At 43.9% G+C, this 21,666-nt stretch overlaps 1 protein-coding gene across 1 annotated transcript in view; it reads left to right on the top strand.

Annotated features, from left to right (window-relative positions):
* Positions 1–15,256, top strand: part of kif4 (kinesin family member 4) — a 39,929-nt gene extending 24,673 nt beyond the window's left edge. The window contains exons 21-31 of the mRNA XM_060936533.1: positions 4,098–4,253; positions 4,375–4,472; positions 5,083–5,212; positions 5,610–5,780; positions 7,267–7,374; positions 7,452–7,508; positions 7,591–7,683; positions 9,967–10,125; positions 11,969–12,091; positions 12,177–12,296; positions 13,740–15,256. Coding sequence (XP_060792516.1) covers positions 4,098–4,253; positions 4,375–4,472; positions 5,083–5,212; positions 5,610–5,780; positions 7,267–7,374; positions 7,452–7,508; positions 7,591–7,683; positions 9,967–10,125; positions 11,969–12,091; positions 12,177–12,296; positions 13,740–13,928 — 1,404 coding nt within the window. The 3' untranslated portion in view covers positions 13,929–15,256. The remainder of the gene's footprint in view (positions 1–4,097; positions 4,254–4,374; positions 4,473–5,082; positions 5,213–5,609; positions 5,781–7,266; positions 7,375–7,451; positions 7,509–7,590; positions 7,684–9,966; positions 10,126–11,968; positions 12,092–12,176; positions 12,297–13,739) is intronic.
* Positions 15,257–21,666: the final 6,410 nt, after the last annotated feature.

The raw sequence follows: 21,666 nt of genomic DNA, 5'->3' as shown, positions 1-21,666 counted from the left end.
CCAGATGCGAGTGGGCTTGGAGTAGTAGGTAGAGGATGGTGTCTTCCACACCAACACCTGCCCGGTATGCAAACTGCAGACAGTCCTGGGTATGTTGTACCTGGGGTCCAAGGAGGCTGAGGAAGAGCCGCTCCAACATCAGATGTGAAGTGAGCGCCACTGATCGGAAGTCGTTCAGCTCGCTGGGCCGATTCTTTTTGGGAACTGGAACGATACATGATGTCTTCCAGAGGGTTGGCACTCTCCCCAGCTGCAGGCTGAGGTTGAAGATGTGTTGGAGGGGTTCGGCAGTGCAGGTCTTCAGTAGCCGGGGACACACCTTGTCTGGGCCTGCTGCTTTCCTGGGGTGAAGCTTCCTCAGTTGACCTCGGACCTGGTCTGCAGTAATGCACAGAGGAGTCTGTGTTGAGGTGGGGGAGGAGGGAGCTGCTGTGATGACTGGGGGGAGGTGTGTTGAGGGAAGAAGGAGAGATGGCTGCAGTGAGGGAGAGGGTGGGGGGGGACGTGGGCTGGTTGAACCAATTTGAAGAAGTCCTTCAACTCGTTCGCCCTCTCTACTGTCCCCTCAACAACTCTGGTCTTTGTGTTGTGGCCTGTGATGGTTTTCACACCTTCCCAGACCTTTATGCTGTTCAGTTTCTGCTCCACCTTTCTCCTGTAGCTGTCCTTAGCTTCCCTCATGCAGCGTTTCACCTCCTGCTGTGCTGTTTCATCGCCTCCCTATCCCTGCTCCTGAAGGCAGCCTTCTTCCTGTTGAGGATGGCTTTGACTTTCCTGTGTTACCCATGGCTTGTTAGGGTAACACCGTACAGTCTTAGCAGGGGAGACCACGTCTGCACAGAAGTTAAGGTAATCCATCAGTGTGTCAGCCCCTCTATGTCCTCAGTGTGGGCTAAGCAGCACATCCCAGTCCGTGATGTCCTAGCAGTCTCTGAGGGCATCTTCCATTTCAGGGGACCACCTCCTGATGGAGCTAGTTGTTGCAGGCTGCCTTTGGACCAGGGGGGTGTACTTCGGCTGTAGAAGAACCAGGTTGTGGTCAGACTTTCCTAGTGGGGGGGAGGGGTGTGACTCTGTATGCATCGCTCACATTGGCATACAGCAAGTCAATTGTCCTGTTGTTCCTTGTTGGACAATCCACAGCCTGGTAAAAAGCAGCCAAAGTAGAGTCCAAAGTAGCGTGATTAAAGTCCCCAGAAATGATGATAAATGCCTCAGGGTGCTGTGTCTGCAGCCTTGTTGTGACAGAATGAATCCTCTCACATGCAGCAGCTGAGTCTGCCCACAGAGGGATGTAAACACAGATGGTGATCACGTGACCTGAACTCCCTTGGCAGATAATATGGCTGCAGGCTAACAGCTAGCAGCTCCAAGTCCGGGCAACATAAAACTGTCTTTATGGAGATGTGTCCTGGGTTACACCAGCGTTTAACGTAAATGATGAGTCCCCCACCTTTGCTTTTCCTGCATGTGTTTAGACTACGTTCAGACTGCACCCTGAAACGACCCATATCCGTGTTTTTTTTTTTTTTTGTTCCCCCCCCATATGCGACCTGTATCCGATTTGTTATTGACTATCTGAACAACACAGATCCGATTCCCCCCCCCCCCCCCCCCCCCCCCCCCACATGCGACCCAGGCTGCTTGGATATGTGGTCCTAAATCCGATGCATATTGGATATTTTCACATGCGACTGCAGTCTGATCGGACAGGTCGCATTCATGCGACCTACACATCAAGAGACAAACGTCACTATTCTGCGTTGGCTAATCCCGCCTCTTTGGTGGAAAACAACATTTATACAGTTTTCAGATTTTTAAGTAGACTTTTATAGAATTGATCAAGCTAATGGTGGATTTGGTAGGGGCCTGGATGTTTATCTGTTAGCCTGATTAAATAAGAGTTTCTATAACTGATTTATAACTTAAACCATCCTGTACCACATCGCCAGGTCTCGCCTCATCTCCATAGCAAACTGCACTGGTGTTTCTGCACCTTGAGCCAGCGCTGAGAGAAGTTGCAGAATTCAGCTGGCTATAAACAATCTAAATAAGTAATGATAAAAATGTAGAAAAAGTTTATTAATATGACGAAATAAATATGTGCAAATTATTAAGCCTGAATTAAGAGTTTGGTAATACAGCGGCCGTATCCCAAATGACTGCCTACTGAAGCTCGAGTGCACTATATAGAGTTTAAAAATCCATTACTTCCTAGTAACATGTAGTGCACTTATTAGAGAGACATTTAGGAGTCAACCCTCGTTACCAGGCTACACGTTTTCATTTCAGTTCAGAAACAAAAACACACATGAGACCTCACACTTTACCACTAACCAGATAATTAAACAAACAAACAAAAATCATTAAACATGAAGAGTGCACTTTTTTTTATGTATTACGTAGATGTGCTTATTACGTGTCAATTTGCGCATGCGGGACACTTTTTTGGGTCGTTTTCCGTTCATATTGGAGATCGCATACAAGTCTCATAATTGGTAATGTGAACGGCCTATTAGTGTCTCTGTCGGTTTTCACAGCAGTGAATCCCCGCAGGTCCACGTTAGCATCCGGTACAAGGTGTGTTAGCCATGTCTCCGTAAAGATAAATAAGCTGCTCTCCTGGTAAATCTGCTGGTTGTTCAGAGCGGAAAGCCAGGGCTTTCCACTAAGGCTCATACTAGCCAGCCATGATAAATAAGTAGCCAGCCAGGGGGGGAGTAAACACAAACTCCTGTGCATGCAGTTCCCAGGATTAAATGTATTTTCCACAGACCATTTATTTATTCACTTTACTCAAATACAAAGTAAAATGGCAGTAAATCTTTCTTTTCTTGCGTATTGCATCATGAGGCGTTCCTGGCTTGGAAATCTCTTATTTTCGGTGCATGACACATTCATGCAGCTGAGCATGCTATGAATTAACAACGGTCTGCAGTGGGGCTACACAAACACTGTGAACATTTCTCCATTTGTGTATGAAAATACACTCCAACCACTCAGTTTGGTTTCATTTACAACCAACGGTGTCTTTTGATGCCAGCACGTAATTGAACGAGAGAAGACTGGTTTACCAGAGACAAAATAAGCGTTATCTCTGCTTCTGTTCCCTCCGATATCGCCTCCGACGGCCCCGACACACTACTGCCTCCGCCGAGTGCGCGCGCGCACCATGTCAGGGCTGCGGATGAGTTACTCTCCCTTGATCAACGAAGTCCGCGGGGAATTTGTGGTTATTATCGGTACAAACAGCACGAATCACAACTTAAATGAGTGCGGTTCAGTTTGACATTGTCAGTCCGTTAGATAAACATTTAATTTTATTAAAATTGAAAATTAATATTTAGAGCCTGTGGGCTAAAAAATAAATCATTAAAGTAGCCGGCTGGACTTGATTGTGTAGTCGGCTGTATGGCCGGCAGCCGGCGCTTGTGGAAAGCCCTGGGAAAGCTTGTCGACTTTTATTCGGCAGCGAGTTCGCATTTCCCATGATGACCAAGGGAATGGATGATTTGTAGTTCCGCCGGTTGTCCGCTAGCCTAGCCTTTAGCTTAGCTCCAGCCTTGCAGCCCCTGGGTTTCCTCCTCAGCTCGGCCGGGATGGGGTGTCGTATCCCGGCTCGTCCCATTTGTTTTCAGGGCCAGCAGCTCCTCTCTCAAATAAGTGAGAGAACTGGCTCCTGGTTGTGTGTTAAAGTTAAATATGTCCATGTTATGTAGTTAAACACACTGCCTTTGTAAGAAGAGCAAAAAAGTGGAAAAAAAAAGGTGGAAAGAGGTTTAAAGAGCTAAAAACTACAGAGCTACTGGCGAGGCAGCCGTCTCACACAGCGCCCATACGTATATGGGCATACGTAAAGCATAAACAAATGTAATATTGAAGAGGAAAGAAAATTACAACCTCAAAACTAATTTATCATTCCAAAGATTAGTACAGAACACTCTCAATCTGTCAAGTGTCCCTTTTTGTATTATGTTTTTCCTTTTTTATTAAATTCACAAAGCTGTAGACAAAGTAATTGTTTTCATGTTTTCATAGCAATTGGCGTGAAATGCACATGTACCAGATTTTAAAACGCATCTTTTTCACTCACTCAGGCGTGGCTGCTGAATGAGGTGGAGGTCCTGGTGAGTACAGAAGAGGCTCGACGCCACCTCCAGGACCTGCTTGAGGACAGGAAGATGTTGGCTGAGGAGATCACGCAACTCCGCCAGCAGATGGAGTCTGGAGATAAACCTGTGGCTAAAGTGCGCGTGAGTGTTTTGATTGTTCCCAAGTCTTAACACGCTGCTAAATCTGGGAAATGATCTGACTGGAAAAATAAACAAGGGGAAACTATGAAGCAAGCAAAACTACTTTTGTCGTTTTGCACAGCGCCGCACCCTGACCATCTCTGAGCTGGAGGGTAAAGGAGAGCTGGAGGCTTCCATCAGTAAACAAGTGGACAACCTGGAGACTGAGATGGCACTCAGGTCAGCTACACCGAAACCAGCAAATACAGCTGTATAATAAACAGCTGTAAGCAGCAATCGCTGGGTCAAAGCATCAGTGAATCTGGGGAATCCTCAAGGAGGAGTATTTATTTAAAAAGTTATAATCCCTTCGTGTTGCCACTTGGTGGTGCTATGTGATTATGAACATGTACAGGAACTTCGGGCCATGACTTCCTGTTTGTGGTGTGATGTGAATTGATATAATTGCTATGATAACACTAACACACCCAATTCTTTGCTTTCTTGATAATGTGCTGGCCAAATGGGGTTTGGATCTGAGAATCCTTTGGAGAAGTGTTTTAAAAATGAGGTACTTGTCAAATTGTGGACTTCCTGCTGGGTGAAGAACGTAGGTGTGAAGTTTGTCTTAAGAAAACTCCTATGGTGCATGTAGGTGGAAAAGAATGGGGGGGGGCAATATTTGAGCTCCTCGGCCACACCCAGGCCCAAGCATTGGGCAGAACCTGATAGCAGCATTTTTTTGGGGGGGGGCTGTTGAGTTTCCAAGCACCATTTTTAAAAACTGGCTCAAATTTGGCTGTAATATTGTTGGGTTCTTTTATTAATTTCTTGCCCTTTTTACATGTAGGAGTGCTCAGATCGCTGACCTTCAGCAAAAGGTTCTGGATGCTGATAACGAAGGTCGAATGAAGCAGCGCTGGGACTCGATCACCACTATTGCAGAGGCCAAGATTGCCTTGAAAATTCTCATGTCTGAAGTAAGGGTTCATTTTGGATGAAGACGAGCTGTATATTTTATTTATTTAAAAAAAAAAAAAACTTTATACTCACAAAGGTCACTTGTCTCTGACGAATGACTTCAGCAAATGGACAGTGGTTTTTTTTCAGACCTCAAATGTATCATAAAGAGACAGAATTTTCACTTAATGGGACACATTTATGCTCCCCCGCCCCCCCCCGCGCACACTGAGGGTGGTGTGTGTGTGTGTGTGTGTGTGTGTGTGTGTGTGTGTGTGTGTGTGTTCCCCCCCCCCCCTTCTCTCCACTAAGAACATTTTAATTCAACAAAAAATTGCATGCCTCCAGATTGGTGTTTTATTTATATAAAAAGTCAGTTATTGTTTGCCATAATAAACACTGTTGGATACGATGCAGGTTGTTGCCTCCAAGACCGCAAACGCGAAGCTGGAGAGTGAGCTGAAGCAGGAGCAGGCAAACCACCTGGACCTGCAGAAGGTGCTCTGTGATGAGAGGAAACTGATGTCCACTATGGATATGGAGCACCAGAGCCACCTTGTGGAGCTTGAGCAGAGACACCAAGAAAAGGTAGGCCTTCTGGGACGTGTTTGAGGAGTGCAGCAGATGTAATAAATGTGTACTGCACCCTTCCCCCAGTAGAAAGGCTGTATGAAATCTGATCTCTAAATGAAGTCGTCACTGGAGAAATGTTCAGAATTCCAGGTGTGAACAGCTGGGTGTTTTCTCAGGGATGTATATTAATACACAGTGCCTGTATTTTTAAAATTCTTATTTTGGCACCATTATGAAAAATTCCATAATTGCAACTCTCTTGTGCGTTTGGTTGTTCTGAGAATTGATTTGCTCAATAATTCTTCCTGATTTTATAAGAACCGATTCGGCACATTTTAAGAGAAACAAAGCATTTTGAGTGCAGGCCCATCATGTACATCTGGTTTTGTGTTGCAGTTTTCACGTTTATTTTTCATTTGAGAAATCCATAGATAAACAACTTTCGCCGAAGCCTTAACATTCTCGTCAGACTTATTTATTTTTAAGTTATAGCATTTACACCAATCAGTAAAGACCTGAGGTTTTTACTCTGGATCCAGCTGCTTAAGTCTGCTGGAGTTATTTTATTTACACACACACACTGTGTCCGGGGATCAGGTCGTCGAGGCCCCTGCCTTCGACTGCCACCCAATCCACATTGCACCAGTCCCCTACTGCTACCTCTGTGGGTGGTGAACCCACAGGAGGTCGGGCCCACGTCAGCTCTTCGGGCTGAGCCCGGCCGGGCCCCATGGGCAAAGGCCCGGCCACCAAGCGCTCGCATACGAGCCCCAACCCCGGGCCTGGCTCCAGGGTGGGGCCCCGGCTGCGTCATCCCGGGCGACGTCACGGTCCTCGGATTTTTCTCCATAGGGGTTTTGGTGACTTTACCGGTCGATCTACGTTCCGACTCTCACCTATGGTCATGAGCTTTGGGTAATGACCGAAAGGACAAGATCGCGGATACAAGCGGCCGAAATGAGTTTCCTTCGCAGGGTGGCTGGGCGCTCCCTTAGGGTGAGAAGCACAGTCACTCGGGAGGAGCTCGGAGTAGAGCCGCTGCTGCTCCACATCGAGAGGAATCAGCTGAGGTGGCTCGGGCATCTTTTTCGGATGCCTCCTGGACACCTCCCTGGGGAGGTGTTCCAGGCATGTCCCCCCGGGAGGAGGCCCCAGGGAAGACCCAGGACACGCTGGAGGGACTATGTCTCTCGGCTGGCCTGGGAACGCCTCGGTGTTCTTCCCGAGGAGCTGGCCGAGGTGTCTGGGGAAAGGGAAGTTTGGGCTTCCCTGCTTAGACTGCTGCCTCCGCGACCCGGTCCCGGATAAAGCGGAAGAAGACGAGACGAGACACACACACACACACACACACAAAAAAAAGCCTAGAACACTTGTAATTATAGGTAGGACAGAACTGGATCCATTTTAATCGAATGCCCCTGATTTAAAGGGTGCAAATCTCTATAAATGTTGTGCGTTTGTGCATGCGCTTAATGGATCTATTGTTTTTGATTCTTTGTAGGTTCTTTATCTCCTCAGTCAGCTACAGAACAAACCTGAGGAGGAGGAAGAGGAGAAGCAGGAGATCTCCAAGAGGGAGAGAGAGCTGCTACAGCGTCTGAAGTTTCAGGTCATCATAAAAACATCCTCTTCCTTTTTTATTGTTAATATGAAACTTTGCAAATGATAGTTTTATGTTAATGACAGGAGGAGGAGCTTGAGAAGATGCAGGAACTCCTGGCAGAAGTGGAAAAATACAAACAGGTATAAACATCAATGGCTTATACTTTAGTTTGTTTTATGAACGTTGTTTAGGACTCAAACAATTTCAACTTTATATCACCAGAAATTACTTCTGGCTCAGCTGACAAGTGCAAAGAAAGCAGCTCCGGTATCAAACGAGTCACCGGACACATCATTCGAATATGTTCCTCCGAAGGTAAGATATTAATGCTGCATGTGGGTGGGTTCCCCCCCAAAAAAAGATCCTGATGTAGCTTATTTCTCCAGAAGGAGCTTTTGAGGAAATTGAGTGTTAGTCTATGCTATTTATTTATAAAGATTTTGTATTTAAAAACGTCATGCCATGGGATGTTTATACCAGATGCTCTATTTTCACAATGTATTGAAAAGTGCACGATGTTTTGCGCTGCTTTTGCTGGCTGATCCGGTAACAACGACCCCAATAGCGCCCCCTATGGGATACATTTACCACTTAAAGGAGACGTGCAGAACCTGTATTTTTAAATAAGTGGCTAGTATCTCATCCTTGACTCTTGTATGCTGCATAAATGGGGAATTAAAAAAATGAACATCTGCTGCAAAGTTGGTATTCGCGCTGAGCCAGCCAGCCCTGAGTGCATGATGTCATAGTGGTAACCAGTTTTAAGGCCGAGGCCTTTTGACAGCTATAGACAAGTCGTATAAGTAAAAAATTATGGTGAAAGTAAGAAATGGCGTTACTGACTTGCTCAACTAAGACTGATTTGACTTCAGTGATTGTGGGTTGACTCTCATTAAAACAGGATGGGTGCTATAACTTATGCAACACGCATGCATTTTAACTGATAAAATGTAAAAGGCTCATTGTCTCAGTTCATCTGATTTTTATTTAATCACATTCTGAAGCAGATTAAATAATCTTTTACTGGTAACTTAATACAAGTTACATGGATTAATCTAAATGCAGGTAAATGAGTTTTTGTATCCGAATGAGTCGCATCTTACCCATCGGTTTTCAGTTCTTGAAGTCTGACCTTGTGGCCGATTTTGTTTTGAAACGATCTGACTGTCAGTTCTCTGTTCATTCGCTTCTTCTACGTAAGGGCGAGATATTGCTGCTGAGGCGAGCATATCCAGCGGAGAAATCGGACAGCTGCGCCACTCATTCTCCATATGGCATACTCCACCATTACTGCTCAGGCAATTACTAAAACCCAAGATGGGATGTCACCAGTTTTGGCAACAACTGCAGGGAGGTTGCTAGAATCCTGAGTGATGGGTCCTGTCCCATCCCGGGTTTTAGCAACAACCCTTGGCTCACGCTCCAGGAGAACTGGTGCAACTGAACTTGCTTTTCTTTCCCTTTAATTGTTGGTACTGCACCCTCTTTCAATCCGGGCTTATAGCCAACGCTCCTCAACAGATCAGAGGTCTCGTACGAGTCTTCAGTAAAATGTGCAGAGCAGAGGAGAGACCGCTTCATAGGCGCCCAATGTGCCCGTGAACTTCTCGCAAAATGCCTCCAAATCTTTGCAGTTTGAACCTTCTTGGGCCGTGAACGCAACGTAAATCCAGCTTCTGTCGTGTTGCTGCACCGGCCAAAAACACATCTACGTGGCATGGCGATAAATTAGCTCAAAATGGAGGATCGGCGTTGCAGTCAGCTCTGTGTTTTAGTAGAGCGGAAATGGCAATGAGACCGATAGACTTCCTGCTGTGATGTTACGGACATCGTCGTTCACTCGGACCGCTACCTATATGAATAATTTTAATCAAATTATTAGATTTATTGTTAATGCTTAAAAACTATTCCTGTGCCATTCTTAAGGTCTCAAGGCATTTATAAAGAAAGTGAGGCCATGGCTCTGCGTATCTCCTTTAACATCCATGACTGGGACAAGTACAGATCATAAAAATTGACAAAGGATGCTTTGATTAGTAGTGAAAATGCATCAATCATGTGAGTGCAGTTTTTGTGCAACATTCACTTGGCAGTGCTAATAGTTCACCATGTGTCGTCTTGACCTTCTGAGCAGCATTTTGTGGTTTGTTGCTTAACGAATCTGGGAAATTCGCCAAATCCATAGTTCTGTATCTGTAGTCCGTGCCTGGAAAATGGACCATTTTTGGTTGCATGCACATGATTTCATGTCAGTTACAGTAACTTCCCTTGGTCCAGTGTCACTGTTTTGTATTTCCTGCATATGGAAGCTTGGTAGTTTAATGCAGCAGGTAGAACTCCAATCCATAATCTGAACACTGACCCCAAATAAACATGGTAACGTTTTGGGTGACTTAACATTCATGCACAGTGTCTTTTTGGAAAGCATTTTTGTACCTAATCCCCCCCCCCCCCCCCCCAAGGATTTTAGTGTTTCAACAAATTGCGCCTCTGTAAATCTTGAGCTCAGTTGGTGCTGAGGTTTGCTCAGACATGATGTACTCTGATCTCAAGAAATTTTCCTTCTTGTGCTGTTTCTCACATGGTTTCTTTTTAAAGCCGAAAGCCAAAATGTCCACGGCGCGAGCACCTCTGCAGGAACCCATCATTGACCTGGATGAGCTGGTGTCTCCATCAGAGTCTGAGGAGGAGGATGAGTGGCGTCCAGACAAGAAGGAGAAAAACAGACGGGGCTCTAAGAAATCTAAAATGACTGGGGTGAGGAAGAGGAGGCAACTTGCATTTTATAAAATATATAGTTACACTTGAGTTATTCTGTCCCTGGAATACTCTAATCTGTCTGTGTTGCTTAGCAACCAGAGATTACCATTAACATGCTACATTTGCATAACAAAAGAATTGGTTTTGTTTTTTCATACCACAGCAATGTTTGTTTTTGATTTCTGAACTCAGGAAGTGTGTGTGTGTGTGTGGTTATTCCAGCTTTAAGAAACAGCAGGTTTATATTAACACGCACTCGTTCTTGTATATTATCATTTCTACAGTAACGGCTCATTCACAGGGACGTGTACAGCAGACGCTCCACATAACCGAAGACTCATGATAAACGTGTTCATTCAAAAATCTGTTTAACAAAGACTCGCGGTAGTTGAGATTATGCTTTCTGTGAGGAGTTATTTTATGGAAGGAGTCTCCAGTGTCAGCACTTTGAGTCTGGAAGTTTTCTGACCTCAGGACCGAGGCGATTACGGTTTCTTGTGAACATGAGCTGGACTTTTTTTTTTTTCCTCATCTGAGAGAGAATATAGAGGCTGGTGAGGGAATGACTGCTTATAGCTGCTATAACAAGTGAGAACAGAAACTAACTCCTTACAGATGTTCAACATTAAATGTAGCCGGAAAAATCCAGTTCGTATGACAGCACATCTGTACAGCATGCTTTAGCCCTTTTAATTTTTTAAAGGGAGTTCCTGAACGGGGCGGCACGGTGGTGTAGTGGTTAGTGCTGTCGCCTCACAGCAAGAAGGTCCGGGTTCGAGCCCCGGGGCCGGCGAGGGCCTTTCTGTGTGGAGTTTGCATGTTCTCCCCGTGTCCGCGTGGGTTTCCTCCGGGTGCTCCGGTTTCCCCCACAGTCCAAAGACATGCAGGTTAGGTTAACTGGTGACTCTAATGGCCCTTTTCCACTACCCTTTTTCAGCTCGCTTCAGCCCGACACGGCTCGCGTTTCGACTACCAAAAACCAGCACGACTCAGCTCGCTTCAGCCCTGCTTAGCCCCTAAAACTCGCACGGTTTTGGAGTGGGGCTGAAGTGAGCCAAAGCGAGCCGAGTGAGGCTGGGGGCGTGAGGAGACACTCCCCTGTGCACTGATTGGTGAGGAGGAGTGTCCTCACATGCCCACACACGCCCCGCGAGCACGCTGGGATCTGTAAACACCGCAAACCCGGAAGAAGAAGAATTACGAATTACGAGAATTTCTGAAGCCTTATGCGCCTCGCCTCATCTATACGCTCTTGCCAGTATCTGTCCGCGTTGTCGGTGACAACAAGCCACAGAACCAAGACCAGCAACACTAACGACTCCATGTTTATTGTTTACTATCCGGGTCGTGAGACTACCGCTTAAAAGATCACTGATGTCACTGTTTGCGCTGCTTAACGATATCACCTGACGTCCACCCACTTTTGCTAACTCCACCCAATGTGTCCACCCACTTCCAGCCAGCACGGTTCAGCGCGGTAGTAATCGAAATGCAACTCCAACAGCCCCGCTCAGCCCGACTCAGCCTGACTCAGCCGCGTTTGTAGTGGAAAAGCGGCATATATTGACTGTAGGTGTGAATGTGAGTGTGAATGGTTGTCTGTGTCTATGTGTCAGCCCTGTGATGACCTGGTGACTTGTCCAGGGTGAACCCCGCCTTTTGCCCGTAGTCAGCTGGGATAGGCTCCAGCTCGCCTGCGACCCTGTAGAACAGGATAAAGTGGCTACAGATAATGAGATGAGATGAGTTCCTGAACACCTTCACTCCCTCTAGTGGCTCAGATCTATTTTACCATTTCTTGTTTTCCTATAAGTGTCCCTCCTGTTTGTGTTTTGCACAGTGCGCATGTAAAGGCCGATGTGTCAATAAACTGTGCCGCTGCCGCAAAGGACGAATGACGTGTGGTGAGAACTGCCTCTGTGACCGTGAGAAGTGTCGCAACATGGACACGTGTTCCAGCATGGTGAGAAATAATGGAGCTGCTTTACTGTACATCAGGAATCTCTACATGTGCCAATTTTATTAAGCTGAGCTGTTGATCATCTCAGGATGTTGCGGAGATAAACGACACATCCAAAGAATCTGTTTCTGTTCCTGAAGACCCCACAGCTGTAAGCCCTCAAGATGCCACCTTCTTCAGACCTCCATGTGTTCCACCAACTAAAAAGGCAGGGCTTTTATTTATTTAAAATTGATTCTTTCTTGTAAGCAACAATTAGTGTGTGACACAGAGCCATGAGTTCAGTGAGCTTTGAATTGATGTTCTCACTTCTATCCAAGTTGAGGTGCGATGCTGGAAAGGGAATAATCCAGACTTTGCTCAGATTCCTCTGAGCAACTTTGCAACATCTAACTAGATTGTAATTTTCTTGAAATATTAGTGCTTAGAAAATGAAAAGGTAAAAATGAATATGAAGTAAAAATTGGAAAGATTAAGATATTTAATGGGGGAGAGAGAGAGATGCCCAAAGTACTTTGCTTTATAAAATGAGGGTTTTTATTTGATTTGCCTCAGTCTACAAAAATAACCAAGTACAAAAATGTTAAAGGTCTGCAAATAGCTTAATGCATTAAATAAAACAACGTGGGAATCCCAGCTTAGAGGTACAGTGTAGACGGAGAACGGCAGTTGATAAAGATGAATGAGAGAAATTGGAGCTGGAAAAGTTAGATGTGAAGGGGGGTGTACAAAGTTTAGACATGAGAGAAACTGAGAAGGAGTGATAGATGGCTGGCTAGGGAGAGAGTGAGGGAGCGAACACAATCACTGACTGTTACTGAATAGTGGAATCTTTTAATTCATTTCAGTGGGATGGGGTGTGGTGTGGGATTTTTTGGTAATATCAAGTTTCAAGTGGAGAAAAGTAAAAATAACAGTAAAAAGTGTTTTACCAGAACTACAACAGTTTATCCAAGTTTCAATTTTAAGCAGTTCTTGCTGTTGCAGAAAGCTGGTTAATAAGTCGGAATAAGAAGAAAATGAGCTCTGGATGAACAAGATGGTGCTTCACTTTCCAAACAAACGGTTTCCCATTTACTGTTCAAAGCAAAAATCATGGACATGACCTCAATGTTTTAAAGACGTTATGAGAACAAACTTGGAAGAAAGTAGCAGAGACTCGTACCTTGGGTGATTTGTATGTAACCTGCTGGACAGGCCACACCCACAAGTGATGTAATATGAAGGTTACAAGATTTGTACTGGAGACCGCATCGATCCGAGCCACCTTTTTTGTTGATCCTGGGTATCCGATCCTGTAATAGGTGCTGGAGATTGGAATTGGAGAAAAATATTTTTGTAACTGGAGTCATTTACATAAAAGGAGACTTGACTGACTTTTTTTATACTTTTGAAAAAAGGATAGAATTGTAAACACCCACAGCCAACTATTTTATTTTTCAGATAAATGTGAACACTACGGTTTAGCTGGCAGTTTAGCAAACCTAGAAATGTTTAAGTATCATGATGATGGTATTCTGATTAAATTGCTGAGCTCTAAAACAAACTGCGAGGGAATCCACAGGATTCTGCTGTGTGGGGTTTTTTTTTTTTTTTTTTTTTTTTTTTATAAATAAATCAACCCTTGACATGTTCATTTTATTCCATTTAGGAAATTGGGGACATGAGCAACCTGTCTTCAGTTCTGAAGCTGGAGAAGAAACCAGTAGCTGCTGATGTGGACAGTGAGGAATCTGAGGACGCCACCATGCCCAGCTTTCTGCGTAAGAACAAGAGAGGACTGAGCAATTTCAAAAACAGCTTCTTCTCTGGCTGCACTCCTGTTCGAGAGGAATCGTGAGGTAGTGGAGACACTTGCACACCTTACTTTTCTCTGATTTTAGTCTTTTTACTTTTTTCTTTTAAATGTCTGTCTGTCTTCTATCTGTCTGTCAGCAGGGTTTTTGTGTTTTTAAATGGCTCTTTCACTAAACACTATTTTGGTAGTGTGAAATTTTTTTTTTTTAAAGCAGTACCTTACTGTAGTCAAATCAGTAAATGACTAATCACTGATTTGTAGCTTTTACATTTGGATGAATTCTGTAGATGTTTCTTAGATGTCTGTCAGATTGAAGATCTCAATAAAATGGTTTAAATGTGTTCTGAGCATTTTCATTTTGATTTACCAAACCAACAAGCCATTGTGGTTTTTATTTTATTTTTTTTATTTTATTAAAATGAAGATTCTCAACATTGTGCTCTGTGTTTGGGGAGCTGTGACCTTTTATTCAGTCGGTGTGGTTTGTTTAACATCAGGTAAATATGTTCATGAAGGACGTCACTGAAATGCTTCAGCCAGAAAGTGTTCAGATGTGTTTGAACACCTTGCAGTGGCTCAAATGGCGACGGCATCGGCCATGTGGACTCTCGCCAAACACATTTATCAGTGTAGTGGGTTTTTTTTTTTTTTAAACTAAAAATCCACCACATTTGTATTCTCTGGCATAAAGAGGAAAAGAACCAGCCAGCCTGTTACAGCATGAAGTTCAAAAGCCAGCATCGGTGATGGTATGGGGGGTGTTTTGTGCCCATGGCAGGGGGAACTTTCACATCTGTGATAATTCCATTAATGCTGAAAGGTTCATACGGGTTCTGAAGCAACATGCTGCCTTACAGATGTGTCTTCAGGGATGTCCCTGTTTATTCCAGCAAGTCCATGCCAAGCCATGTTCTGCGTGTGTTAGAACAGCATCAGGGTTCTAGCTGGGCCTTTTCAGCATGCAGGGTTGATGTGCAAGGCTTCCTTACCGCTATGCCCTACAATATTGCTAACATGCCTGTAGAAGTTGCTGCTACACTTTTTGATAAGTCTTTTTACAAGTGTTTTGAATTTTTCTTGTCCAAGCAGTGGTGACAGCGCACCCCCACATGCGACTGTTCTGCATTCGGACATACTCCACTCCCTGTCCAGGTGAGCACCCAGGGCCCGAGTAGTTCTGTGGGGAGATGGTCCCTGATCATGCTAGTCCAGTTTACCCCCTTCCTTCTATTGTGTTCACAGTAAAGTGCCATCCATATTAAGAGGTGCTTGCGTCTCATGAATGTAATGCACGCCAGTCCCCGAGTTAGATCTGGATACTCCATGTATTGTAATAGCTGAAGGTGAAAATAAAGCTGACCCCTAGTGAACATTGTGTGTGGTTTTTTTTTTATTTTTTATTTCATATGTCTAAGTCTTCAATCAAAAACAATCATAGCAACTTTTGGCAAAGAAGGTGACTTCCAGAGAGGCCTGCAAGTGTGAGGAAGTGCATTTAAGAATACATGCTCAGATGCAGAACCCACAAGGCCTAAGGTGGCCCCTGAATCCCTGGCCATTATGACTGGTGCTACTACTCATTATTTTGGTTGAGTTAGAACCCTGCAGCATGGCTTTGTGATAAGAGTGCAGGTGCTAAACTGGCCTACCAGCCTCCTATTGAAAAATGTGTTGCATGTAACTGAAGCGCAAAATACGAGAGACCCAGACTGTTGAGCAGCTGAAGTCATGTATTGTGCAAGAATAGGAAATAACTTCTCTTTCGAAATGTAAACAACTCTTATTCCAAAAAAAAAGTGATGCAACACAGTGGGGTTTTTGGAAGGTGTTGCAGGCATCAAATTCAGAATGGATGTATATTTACAAAAAAAAAACACCTCAGTTTAAACACTATCTTTTGTATTCTATTCAGTTGAATAAAGGGTCAAAAAGGATTTGTGACTCATTGCATTCTGGTGTTATTTACATTTTACTCAACATCAAGTTTTTTTTGGAATCGGGGTTGTGCTTTTGGATGTTCAGAGTAATTGATCACCGTAACGGGCAATCCTTTGATCACCCTAATGACTCGCCATTCACACCCAGCCTCCAGCGACACACACCAACATGATGCCTGACACCTTAGATGAGCTGGTCATCAGAATTCTGAGCCAGGAGAGGATATAGTCCGGGAGCCATGGGGTCGGACCTGGAATTTTTGGTTAAAGTGTTTGTTTTTTTTTGCTTTATCTTATAGATTTGAGGTAGCTCTTCAAGATTTAAGAGGGTGCCTGGTGATATCCCTTGGGCAATTTAATATATTAACCCTTTAATGCCCTATATGCCCAAATAATGGAAGAAAATACAAAAAAAAGTGTAAATACTGATATTAAATGCACCAAGTTGGCTGTATCTGATAGGTATTCACATTTTTCTCTATATTTGTCATTCAAATACATCAAATGTGGATTAATTAACCCTTTCATAACTTTTCCAAATTAGCGATTTTTATACAAGTATTACATAAACTCTACAGTTAATACAAAATAATGATCAATATCTACGTAAGAACTATACAGCATGCAAAAGAACTATATACAGCATGCGCACACACTAATGACCAATAACTATGTAAAAGAACTACATACAGCATGCATACACTCACACCAATGATCCACTATGTAAACGAACTATATACAGCATGTATACACTCACACCAGTGATCCACTATGTAAAAGAACTACAGCATGCTATAGAACTATATACAGCATGCATACACTCACACCAGTGATCCACTATGTAAAAGAACTACTGTATATACAGCATGCATATACATTCACACCAGTGATCCACTATGTAAAAGAACTATATACAGCATGCAATAGAACTATACACAGCATGCATATACACTCACACCAGTGATCCACTATGTAAAACTACAGTATGCAATATATCAAGCATGCAAAATGGCATATACAGCATGCGCACACACACACAAGAATAGCAAAAGATACTGATTTTCAATTAACCAAATTGGCTGTACAGTATTCACGCTTTACTGTCATTCAAATTAGTCAAACGTGTAATTGACCCTTTCATAAATTTGCAAAATTAACAATTTTGATACAAGAACTACAGTACATAAAGCATGTACGTGCATGCATGCATGCACACGCACACACACACACACTAATGAGCAATAATTATGTAAAATAATTACATACAGTATGCAAACACACACAAAACACAAAAACTATTTAAGGAAAGAACTAAGAGTTCAGATGAAAAAAAAACCCTCTAAACCCTTTGCCATTGCTTAGTGTCTGTAAAAATATGCTTATGTACTGGATGCCAGCTAGTACAGAGGAGAATGTTAAGTAAACCTTACTCCCCAACGTTTTAAAAGTCGTGCTAGTCAGTGGAAGAGCAGTGTGGTTTGGAGTGGGGGTGAATCGGGGACAATGCCCTGAATTTTACTAGGGAACCAGGAACATTACTATTTCAACAGTCAATATCGTAAAAATAAGCAATCTATTAGCTTAAGGAAACCTTACTGCCCAACGTTTTAAAAGTCATGCTAGTCAGTGGACTGGCTAGTGCACATGACTCTCAGTCCACAAGCAGTGTGGTTTGGAGTGGGGGTGAGGATAAGGTTAACAGACTTTTGAGATGATAATCGGGGACAATGCCCTGAATTTTACTAGGGAACCAGGGACATTACTATTTCAACAGTCAATATCGTTAAAATAAGCAATCTATTAGCTTAATGTATTAGCTTAAAAAAATCAGTGACTAGCATTTACTAGGTGAGAGTTGGGTGTGCTAGCCAGTGTTGTGAAACTATGGGTCTAGTTCACTGGTGAGCAGTGAGTACATGTCACTGCTCTTTCATGATTACAGTCAAATAGTTTCTCTGCTTAGCTTACGCGTGCTGTGATCTTTTGGGGGCAGTGTGATTGACAGAGTTAGCAAGATAGCTACACAAGTTGGCTTGAATTAGCTAATTGTGTCCCTCATATGCCCCTGCAGAAGTAAACACAAGGATGACAATGGAGTGTATGCCTAATAATTTAAGGCTCGCATTAACAACCAAAGTAATAGAGTAATAAAGGGCTTTTTGGTATAAGCCCCGCCCCCAATTGCATGGCCACACCCCCAACCATGGCTGGAACCCCACCCCCAGGCCTTAAACTCATCCTATTATGTTAACAAACACAAAAATAAGTATGATATATAGACTTTGGTGAACATAAAGTGAAGAATGTCAGAATTTAGGCTATGACTGCAGCACATCCAACAATAAAGGGCCAATATCCGGAATTGCCCAAGGGATATCACCGGGCACCCTCTCTTATCTTAATGAGTAGACCTTGGACAACAACAAACAGCAAAAAAAAAAAACTTTAACCGACGAAGCCAGGTTCAGCCAAATTTGGGCCTTTGGCTCCCGGACTAATAAATATCTGATACTCCCTATTATGGCCCTTTTCCACTACCCTTTTTCAGCTCACTTCAGCTCGCTTCAGCTCACTTCAGCCCGACACGGCTCGCGTTTCGACTACCAAAAAACAGCACGACTCAGCTCGCTTCAGCCCTGCTTAGCCCCTAAAACTCGCACCGTTTTGGAGTGGGGCTGAAGCGAGCCAAACCGTGCCGACTGAGGTTGGGGGCGTGAGCAGACACTCCCCTGTGCACTGATTGGTGAGGAGGAGTGTCCTCACATGTCCACACACGCCCCGCGAGCGCGCTGGGATCTGTAAACACCGCAAACCCGGAAGGAGAATAATTACGAATTACGAGAATTTCTGAAGCCTTATGCGCCTCGCCTCATCTATACGCTCTTGCCAGTATCTGTCCGCGTTGTCGGTGACAACAAGCCACAGCACCAAGACCAGCAACACTAACGACTCCATGTCCTCCATGTTTATTGTTTACTATTCGGGTCGTGAGACTACCGCTTAAAAGCTCACTGAATCAGTGACATACAGAGCATCGTGGACGAGTTCGCGGAGCGCAAGGCTCGTCGTATGCCCTTCAAATAATGCGCGCAGTAGGCTATTGATGTTTTATTATGAGCCATGTACAGTATGTCGCCTAATGTTTTTTTGTTTCTGAGTTACATGTTCGTTTGAAGGACTTAATGTACAAAATAACATAGTTGCACCCCGTAGTGTTGAAATTGGTAAACACAGTGCATTCAGTGAGGTTTGCACCGCCCTCCTTTTATTTCTGACTCTTCCTGTCAGCGTTGCAACCTCTGAGCGCTCATTCGTATGCCCTTCAAATAATGTGCGCAGTATAGGCTATTGATGTTTTATTATGAGCCATGTACAGTATCCTAATGTTTTTTGTTTCTGAGTTACATGTTCGTTTGAAGGACTTGATGTACTAAATAACATAGTTGCACCCGGTAGTGTTGAAATTGGTAAACACCGCAGTTGCGGACATTTTGTAGCCTAAAATGATGTTATGATAAGCTTTAATAAAGGGCCCGGTCATTTGCCCCGCCCCCGGCCCGGCTCTGACTTGTTCCGCCACTGTCACTGATGTCACTGTTTGCGCTGCTTAACGACATCACGTGACGTCCACCCACTTTCGCTAACTCCACCCAATGTGTCCACCCACTTCCAGCCAGCACGGTTCAGCGCGGTTGTAGTCGAAATGCAACTCCAACAGCCCCGCTCAGCTCGACTCAGCTCGACTCAGCACCGCACGGCTCAGCCACGTTTGTAGTGGAAAAGCGGCATTAGTCAGACAGAACTGAGGAAGCCTTTTGGACGAGAGGTGAAACGTTTTCAAGAATCTTCAAGCAAGTCCAGTTGCCCATTTCTACCACCCACAGTTCAGAGTAATGTTAGTCTACAGGCTCCCAGCCCTGGAGGACCCTCTGTCCTGCATATTGTAGTGTTTTCCCTACAGTAGCACACCCATTTCCACCCAGAAAGAGCTTCTGATTAGTTGGTTAATCATATCAGGGGTGCTGGGAGCAGAGAAAACATTTAAAATGTGCAGAACACAGGGTTCTCCAGGGACAGGAACCTGTGTGTTATGGAGATAAGCAGCATATAAACAAGTGATTATTTTTCTTACAGTTAAGGTTTTTTTTTTTACATTTGTCTTCACGCTGACACAAATTAACTTGGTAAATATTGAATTTTCTAAACTGTTACTCATTAGTGTAATGAATTACAGAATGTTAGTATTAAATTGAACACCTGTTATTAAACTGATTTATGATTTCAGTGTGCTATAAATAATGTTAACACTAAAAATGTGCAATAAAAGTAGAGACTTGAAACTGTCCCAAAGTATCGATTTTGATAAGTTTAAACCACACTTTTTTAGAGTAGAACGAACATTTTTTTTCCTTCACATGTCAATAAACACTTTACTGATTTCAGAAACGTGGCATATGTTGGGAATTTTCAGAAATACTTTAATTTTGTTTTATTAACAGCAACAATGCTATAAATTCACCAACTGCCCCAATAGACCTGAATTCCCTCTTGTTCCTAAAGGTGAGCTGTGGGTGAAGACCATCTTGGATTTCACAGTGAATGTAAATATTCTGTTATACAGTTATTCTTCCTTAGGATAACCACACCCAGGGTTGCCAGATCTCCACAACATTTCCAACCAAACTACATTTCAAAAACATCTAGAAATGGTGGCTGTATTGATGTTGTTCCTATATTCCTAGGAATCTTTGTTCCCAGCTCTGGATTCACTTCAGATGAGATGGACTATTGTGGGGGTATTAGTGTCAGGATAAGGGGCACGCGCTCAGAAATAGGGGTACAGTTGGGCTCCATTTCTGTCCAAGGTACAGTCGACACTAATGTACCCCACAGGGCTCATTATTGGACCTCAAGATGACCGTGTACCTCTGTAGGGCCAAAATGGTACATAAATGTTCCCAAGCGGTACATAAACAGGGCAAATAAGTACCTTGGAGGGTCCTGTCCCAGTCACAAGCCATTGTACCCTTAAAGGTGCAATAAGGCATGTTATTTTCTGAGTGTAGAATATGAAAACACACCGGCTGTACAGTATTTACCACAGAACATTGTTTACACCTGCTCATTCTTAAGCTGAAAAAAGAAATGGAAACAATTGTTTTCGTCTCGCAGATTAATATCCTATTAAAACCTCATGTCCCAAATTTCAATATATTTTTTTATAATAAATTTCACAAAATATGGCCTGAAAAGGCTTATTTACACAAAATATACCAAATGGTGGTCTAGTGGTTAGGATTCGGTGCTCTCGCTGCTGCGGCCTGGGTTCAATTCCCGGGCAGGGAACGCGTACTTTAGCTAGGGCAGCACGGTGGTGTAGTGGTTAGCGCTGTCGCCTCACAGCAAGAAGGTCCGGGTTCGAGCCCCGGGGCCGGCGAGGGCCTTTCTGTGTGGAGTTTGCATGTTCTCCCCGTGTCCGCGTGGGTTTCCTCCGGGTGCTCCGGTTTCCCCCACAGTCCAAAGACATGCAGGTTAGGTTAACTGGTGACTCTAAATTGAGCGTAGGTGTGAATGTGAGTGTGAATGGTTGTCTGTGTCTATGTGTCAGCCCTGTGATGACCTGGCGACTTGTCCAGGGTGAACCCCGCCTTTCACCCGTAGTCAGCTGGAAAAATCAGGTGACTATTTTAATCTTTCCCACCTGCTAACTCGCTTTTTTCACCCACAGACTGACTTCAAAAGCAGCGTTTAAAAAAAAAAAAAAAAAACGCCACCCTGGCAACCCTCCCCACACGATTCACTCGTGCTGCTCGGTTCCTCAGTGAAGAATCGACTCTGGAGAA

This window comes from Neoarius graeffei, chromosome 12 (assembly GCF_027579695.1).
Source record: "Neoarius graeffei isolate fNeoGra1 chromosome 12, fNeoGra1.pri, whole genome shotgun sequence".
Taxonomy (NCBI): domain Eukaryota; kingdom Metazoa; phylum Chordata; class Actinopteri; order Siluriformes; family Ariidae; genus Neoarius; species Neoarius graeffei.
The sequence above is the reverse complement of the archived record's forward strand: the minus strand, read 5'-3'. Positions and strand labels throughout refer to the sequence as shown.